At 43.2% G+C, this 8,095-nt stretch overlaps 1 protein-coding gene across 1 annotated transcript; it reads left to right on the top strand.

Annotated features, from left to right (window-relative positions):
* Positions 1 to 5,891: 5,891 nt before the first annotated feature.
* npy8br (neuropeptide Y receptor Y8b) lies at positions 5,892 to 6,995 on the top strand (the record flags this gene model as incomplete). The annotated part of the gene is made up of 1 exon (XM_083912943.1): positions 5,892 to 6,995. One exon carries the CDS (start codon positions 5,892 to 5,894, stop codon positions 6,993 to 6,995), a length of 1,104 nt encoding a protein of 367 aa, XP_083769069.1.
* Positions 6,996 to 8,095: the final 1,100 nt, after the last annotated feature.

The raw sequence follows: 8,095 nt of genomic DNA, 5'->3' as shown, positions 1-8,095 counted from the left end.
GTGTATCCACAAGGGTCACTGCCTGACATATGTGTATATATAGTGTTTGCACAGAATAATATTCCCATGGTACTAGACTGTAAATCTTGTCATTCTCATCTTGTGATATACACCATACATGGGATATAAACAGGAGCAACACTAATCCCTGACAGACCATGACTTCATTTTACAGTAACACGTGAAATTGGCATACAAATGCTGTATCCTGTGTTAACCATAGACTGTGTAAAATAATGGACGTAGCCTCTCTGCGAGGTCCGTTCCCAACTTGATCCAATCGTTCTCACCTACGGGAGTCGCCATCTTGTCAGACTTTGACTCCGCCTCATTTCCTCTTAACCAAAATGGTCATGTATGTGACGTTGGGGGGAGGGAGATACGTACATCTGCTACCTAAATCTAACCACTCCCTGCGAGTTGAAGTGTTCTGAACAATTGCCTGCATGTGACGAGTCAGGAGTGAGGATGTGTTGCAACCGTTCGGAGCTCAAACAAGAGCCTATGATTAACGTTTCTAGCCTGGATCCACAACATAAAGGCCTCTCTCACAGCAGCATGAAGTACCTGTTTCAATCAAGTTAAATAATACATAAATTATTTTAACATTATTAACCGTAAGGTTTCAAAAGTGTCATACTGGGTTTCTTTCTTTCTCTCTTTCTTTCTGTACCTCCTTTAAAACACGACTGAACAAAATGTAAAGTTACAGAGAGCCACCATGTATTTTTATTCGTTTTGGCTGGCTGGCTGGTGTTGAAATCTATTTTTGAAGCCTCATTGCACAGCAGAGGACATTAAAGGTCTGTTAATGGGACTTTTTTAGTCATCATAAAAAATTACTCAGAAACCAACTATGGGCTTAAAAACACACAGGAACAGCTGTTCCCCAAATCCTATTAAACATGGATATGTGAAGCTACAGCAGGGGAACAATTGCTTATTAATAGGGCACGGTACTATATTGATTTACACTGGCAGTGACACATAAAACTATTAACAATTTTCCCACAAGAACCACTCACATTTGCCTTACATAATACATTCTCTCCCTGAATCCTAATATGGACATATCTTTGAATTGAGTTGCCATATTGCATCGTGTAAATGGACACAGGATGGGAGTCTAAACAGTTGATAGAGTGCACCGAATAAAAGGAGCGATCAAAGAGCAATCCAATATTTCATGCGGCAGCGAGATAAAGTTTTAAAACAGTTTGGAACATGTTATCTGTTCTTGTTCTACCTTATCACCAAAAACGGAACAACACTCATCTGCTTTTGTTTATACACTGTGACAGAGTTTTCAGAAAACCATGTTCCCTTTTTCCATGAGAGGTATTTTTCCTTTCCATTTCGCACAAGCTTCTCCGGCCACTTGATTGTGCCGAAAGCCCCCCCGAGCCGACCTGTCACTTATAAGCTGGTGGACAAAAAAACACAATTTCATGTCACCGTTGTGTTCAATTGTCTTGACGTTAAAGCCTTGCTCTAAGAAATGTTTCCCCTCTCTCCTTCCATCAAAACAACTCCAGTACAAAGAACAATCAAAAATGTGAGTGACAGTTAGTGGAGGTTGCACAAGAAGAGAGCTGCAACAGCCATTCCACGTCTCACGTCTCAAAATATTGAATAGTTACATATTCGAGGCAAAAAATCCAGTCTACTCTAGCCCTCCTGTCCTATTCCAGTGTTCTTACCTTCCTCTGAAAAACATGTGCATAGATAAAGTGTCTTGAGTGACTTGACACCTGCGTCTCTGTGTCAAGTAAACACCCACAGAGCTGTTGTTGTTGGTGGCAAGACATTTCACCATTCTGCCTCTCTCTCTCTCTCTCTCTCTCTCTCTCTCTCTCTCTCTCTCTGTCTCTCTCTCTCTGTCTCACAGACAAACTGCTATTACTGATCCCTCACACAGCCTCCACTTGAAACAGGAGTGTGTGGGGACAGTGTGAAGAAGCAGTTAACAATCCGTTCCACACGCGAGAGAGGTGCAAAGAACGGGTCTAAAATAGTTTTAGGTGTTATCTGCGGTGGGATCAGGACAGAGATTCTTATTGTGAGGGTGTTTTAGTTTTGTATGGATGAGAACAGTTTTGCATACTGCAGATACAGAGAACCTGTGTGGTTAGTTTTGGCTATGAACTGCAGCACACTGAGTCCACACTGACACGTTTAATGATCTTTCTAACAGATAAAAAAGTACGTCCCTTACTTTATGCACATATCAATATCCAGCAGTGTCCATCAATACATCAATATTAGCTTTTCCACTTTCTGCTACTTTATACTCCCAAGTACTCCACTTGTACTAAACGTCAGAGCCAAGTACTTTTTACTCCACTACACTTACTGGTCTTTTTAGAATAATACAAAATATTACCAAAAAAAATATTAATAATGTGTCATTATAAATTAAGATAGAATAAGATTGTATTGATAACCAGGGGAAAGTCACAAGCCACACAGCAGATGAAGTTTTTTTTTAATAGTTCAACTTCGCATTAATGCATTCATAATCATAATACAATGTACATTATTCTAAACTGAGCAAGTTTAATTTTAGTCCTCTAAGTGTAATCTGATGCCAATACCTATGACTATTGCTTAAGTAAATATTTGAACACATTATTTGAGTATTTCTACACTGTGGTATTGGTACTTTTATTGTACAAGACCTGAGTATTTCTTCCCCCAGTGGTTTTGTGTGAGAATATAAACACAAGTTGATTTATATGTCCTGATGTAACTGAGTGTCTTCTTCAACAAACACTTTCCATAACTTAGCACATACAGACTCTCGCAGGGTGTGAAAACTTAAACCTGTCTGAATTTCTCTGAGCAGCATCGCTCCTGTTTATCCACAGCCATCTAAATCCTCATTATGCTCCCACAGTCCTGATTTAAAAAGGTTCCCCATGCGGAAAGAACAACACCGTATAACATATTTCACAGGCATGACACTGTGTATAGACAGAGCAATCACAGTGAGCCCTATAGGAATTATACACATTACACTAACCTAATATATCAATATTATATTACAGTGATATTACAGTTATTTCTCATTGGGGATGCATGGGACTTGCCTCAATATGAGAAGGCTCAGCAGGCTCCTTCACAACAGACTAAATGAATGTTCTAATGTCGCTTTACTAATAGGTACATTTGGGTGAAACAGACCATGAGCACACATTTCGAATAACTCAATTTCCCCGTTGGCCCCTGTGATGGTGCGTGCGTGAGCGAAGCGTGTGCGTGCGTGCGTGCCTCCGTGCTTGCGAGCCACGGAGAATTTATTATGTAACATGTTCCCAATCACATCCCTGTCTGAGTTTGAGGTATAAGGTCGCTTTAAGAGATATCTCGGTTCCTATCAGGACGCCTCCTACCTTCTCCTCCACTAACAACTCCTGTTGTGTCTCACCTGCTGCAAAGCCCCGCTGGAAGTCCGAGAAGAAGCAGCACCTCGGTAAGAAACTATGCGCACTTTGAGGGCTATAATTAAAACGCGGCGTTTCGTGCTAGAATGCAACTCTTTTTGGGGGGTGGAGGGTTACCTGAGAGTAAGAAATGACGTTTTCCTATCTTTTTTTCATGACATGTAACGACAAAGCTCAGATGACTTTAATATTTCAGTTTCAGCATCTCAGAAAAGCCTCTTTATAGGTTCCACAGTGAGTTTGGACAGCCTTATGGCACGCGCTGGTGGGCTGAATCCCCCTCGCGGACTGTCAGGACAGATAACCAGAGTTTTCCTCTTATACTAACTTGACAGACCGCTCTCCTCAGGGGATGCTAAAAGTGTAAGTGGAGCTCTTTAGTTGACAAATGAATGACGGGTGTCCCCCCTCTCTGACGGGAGAGCATTGCGCGCACGCTCGCTGGAGAGGAGGACAGAGGAGTCTCCTCCACCTGTCCGGAGCCGAGAGAGTCCGCCTCACAGCGAGCAGACACAGACACAGACACAGACACACAGTGGATCCAGGACAGCTGCAGACACCGAGGGTAGGGTGCACATATACTATATCACTCCCACACTTTTCATCGCTTCATGCGTTTTTCATCCGCCGGTGCGTGATCAGTTTTGCATGGGCAAATCCAGACTTGTGTCATGGCAAAGTGTTTTATTGAGGTGCCTGAAAGATGTGAAGGACGGATTCAAAATCGTACAATTTACAAATATAATTATCAGACGAATCCCCACGAGCGCTTGACTGCTTTTTTCTTCAGGGATTTCTCAGTTTATGTTTAATATGTTAAATCTGCTTATTTCTTTGTGTGTATCCGCAGATAATCTGTGTACTTTATACTGTTAAGCCTCGTGTCAAATTTGATTAATGTCCTTAGCAGACACAACAATACAATGTATCACTTGCACTGTCCAAATTCTGCCATATATACTCAGCATCAAGGCTGCAGCACGGGTATGATATGCTGGCCACATATCCAGGAACTGAGCCAGGTTTAGTCATGTTGACATCCAGAGGGGATTAGTAATTATCCAGATGATAAGAAGAGAAGAAGACTGTGTACCGCACATTATTTTGAGTGGTATTAATGTACTTAGCTCCAGATACTCTTGTTTTTTTCCTGTTTACTTTTGTTCTGAATTCTGTGCCTTGTAATCACCACAGATGAAACAGTGCATTATAATGGGGCATTTGTGTTCATAATAGAGACAGCCACAAGCTATTAACGTCTCACCTGCCAACATCAGTCATCATTAAGGAGTCCTCTATTAAAAATGATAAATCCTTTAAACCCTGCAGATTTTATTCTGTTAGCATAACTGTGTACCGAAACTCATTTCTGATTAACTGAGCCGTGGGCAAAACATCTTGGTTAATCAGTGCTGTTTTTCACTGCTGCATGCACGCGCGGGCACACACACACACACACACACACACACACAGACACACACACACACACACACACACACACACACACACACACACACACACACGCACGTACAGAGGCACACAGACACACACACTAGTCAGATGTCCTTGGTCTTAGTGTAACGAATTTGTATATCTGTTCCGTTTTCCAGTTCATTAATTCGTAGGAGATTGTAAGGACCACATGTGCGTTCGAAGCTATTGTAAATGCTCAGTGACAACGAGAGGTGTTTGTTCCTTTATGGACAGAAACAGAATAAATTCCTGCTGTCAAAAGTGAAGAGAGCAGTAAGAGGGAACGGTTGTCTCTGAAGGAGCAGTCATTATCACATTATTGGGATGGAAATTGAAATCATCATGCCATTATAGCGATGCCACGAAGTCCTGATCTGTGCTGTTTCCTTGATGGTATGCCATCAGCGCATCATTTCCCCTTATAGCCAGTCCTTGATGAGGTATAAAATCCGCCTCATGATATCTGCATACCGACGTTGATTATTCCCATCAGAATTCCCTGTTTTTGTTCTACTGAATCAGTTTGTGCGAAGGTGAAACTGGACCACTACACATATCTCTGCACCAAAAGACAGCGTGATTTAAAACCCCCGTCCTGCAGCGAGAGCATTCGTTTCATCATGATGAAATGAGCTTTTTCAGCAAGTTAGGCTCAATTTCTTTTCATGTTGCAGTTTAAAAAGGGAGCTACATTTCAACTTGAGTAATAAAACGACCTCTTAAATGTCTCAAGAGTTCATCATTTAAAAAAAACAAAACATTTCATGATTTGAAAATTGTTTGTGGTTACTCATCACCCTTTCTTTCTCTTTTTCAGGCAGCAAATGAAGATTGTTGTAAAGGCTGCCCGAGATTAAGCAGAGGGACATCTGAAAGGAAATGCAAATGTTATTCATGAAATAATTACAGCAGGTGTGACACAATTCATTAGTTCAATTAGTCCCCGGCATTTGAAGTGCGCCCAGAAAAACCACCATGGAGCTGCAGCACAACACCAACCACAACCAAGCCTCGTGGAAAGAGATCCCGTGGGATTTCGACGAAGGCTGCTCACTCTCGGTGAGCGGCACCACGTTTCTCATTATTGCTTACAGCACAGTCATGGCAGTGGGTCTCATCGGGAACTCTTGCCTTGTGTTTGTCATCACGCGGCACAAGGAGATGCGCAACGTCACCAACATCCTCATCGCCAACCTGTCCTGCTCTGACATCCTCATGTGCATTATATGCCTGCCAGTCACTATTATCTACACACTGATGGACCGCTGGATCCTCGGAGACGTCCTCTGTAAGCTCACGCCTTTCATCGAGTGCATCTCAGTCACTGTCTCTATCTTCTCCCTCGTCCTCATCGCAATGGAGCGCTACCAGCTCATTGTCCACCCGACCGGATGGAAGCCCATGGTGGGCCAGTCCTACTTGGCCGTGGCTGTCACCTGGATCGTGGCCTGTCTAATCTCGGTGCCTTTCCTCTCCTACAGCGAGCTTGCCTTACCTTTCCAGAACCTGAGCGTCCCCCTCCCAGTCAGTGAGTACCTTGTTTGTATGGAGCATTGGCCGTCGGTTCAAGAACGGCAAGCTTACACCACCTCCCTGCTCATCTTCCAGTACTTCCTTCCTCTCGCCCTAATCATGGTCTGCTACCTGCATGTCTACCTGCGCCTCAGGAGGAGGAAGGACATGGTGGAGCGCAGCAGGAACACCACTCAAAAGAAAAACAAAGGTGCCACAAGGATCAACGCCATGTTAATTTCCATAGTGGTGGCCTTCGCCCTCGCCTGGCTCCCTCTCAATGTCTTCAACACGGTGTTTGACTGGAACCACGAGGCCATCCCGTCCTGTGGCCATGACATCATCTTCTCATTCTGCCACCTCACGGCCATGGCCTCCACCTGCGTCAACCCCATCATCTATGGTTTCCTCAACAGCAATTTCCAGAAACAGCTCAAGTCTACAGTGTTGCGCTGTCGCTGCTGGGGGGTGACAGAGAGGTACGAGAGCGTCCCGCTCTCCACTGTCAGCACAGAGGTCACCAAGGGGTCGATCTTGAGCAATGGATCTATCAGCATCAATACTTAGATCCAGGGCTTTTCAGTGACAGACAAAGACTACTAGGGCCTCTTCAGCCCTCATTGTGTCATCCTTTGGAGCTTTTCTTGCTTTGTTGCATCTAAAAGCGAGGTTGACGTTTACAGAGTTATTACCCTCACAACAGCAGTCCAGTGAGAGCCGACTGAAGCCACTTAACCAGCACGATTGCAACGCCCTCCATTCAGTATGAGTCCGCATGTAAGAGGAAGTAGATAACAAATTGATGGTGCAAAGGTTGGACAAGTTTAAGTATTGTAGGGCGACTGAAGGCACTTTACGTGAGCACTTTTGCAACTGTAATCTGTATAGTCCATTCCCCATGTGCGGTGTGCACGTAGGAACGAAGAGACAGCATTGAATCTGGTATACATCTGTCATGTATCTTTCTGAAGCACTGGGGTCTACTGAGATTGTCCTGTTACAATGAACTTTCACACTTTGACCTGTCTTAAATGTGAGCAATGGAACCGAACCACCCGAGTGAACTGAAAGGACAGAGGGGTCGGGGCACTGCAAATGTTCTCTTCAATGTTGCTGTTTTATATTAATAGTATTGATGGAAATATTTACGAGATTGTAAACTGTGATGTGTTAATGATTATCGGCAGAGTAGCTTGTTACATAACTGAAGGAGAGAACATTAGTGCATTAAATGTGCTTGAACGTGTTCACCGAGAGGATTCAATAGCATCATCTTAATGCATTTATTATCACCTGAAATCGCCACAAACGATGCAATGATCATTTACAGAGAACCTTGGAAAGAGCAACATACATTCCATGCTCTCTGCCAACGTCTGCGCTCCAGTGTATTGTAGGTGTGGGATTTTTTTTTTTTCTTTCTCATACAATGTGCCATACAGCTACCATATATCAAGTGCCATAAAACAAAATAAAAGAGGCAGTAAAGGACGTTGTCAGGGCCGGGTTCTTCTGCTGTATATAACATTACTGAATACATGTATGGCCTGTAAAAGATGTGACAGTTATAGTTTATGGTGTGGTTTGGGTATAGAGAGCACTGTGTAGCATAGCGGATATCTCCTAGGAAACCTGTTGTTAGTCACTTCTCTTTGTTGTATTGAATT

The sequence above is a fragment of the Echiichthys vipera genome (genome assembly GCF_963691815.1).
Source record: "Echiichthys vipera genome assembly, chromosome: 4".
Taxonomy (NCBI): domain Eukaryota; kingdom Metazoa; phylum Chordata; class Actinopteri; order Perciformes; family Trachinidae; genus Echiichthys; species Echiichthys vipera.
Note: the sequence above shows the minus strand (reverse complement) of the source record. Positions and strands in the feature narration are given on the sequence as shown.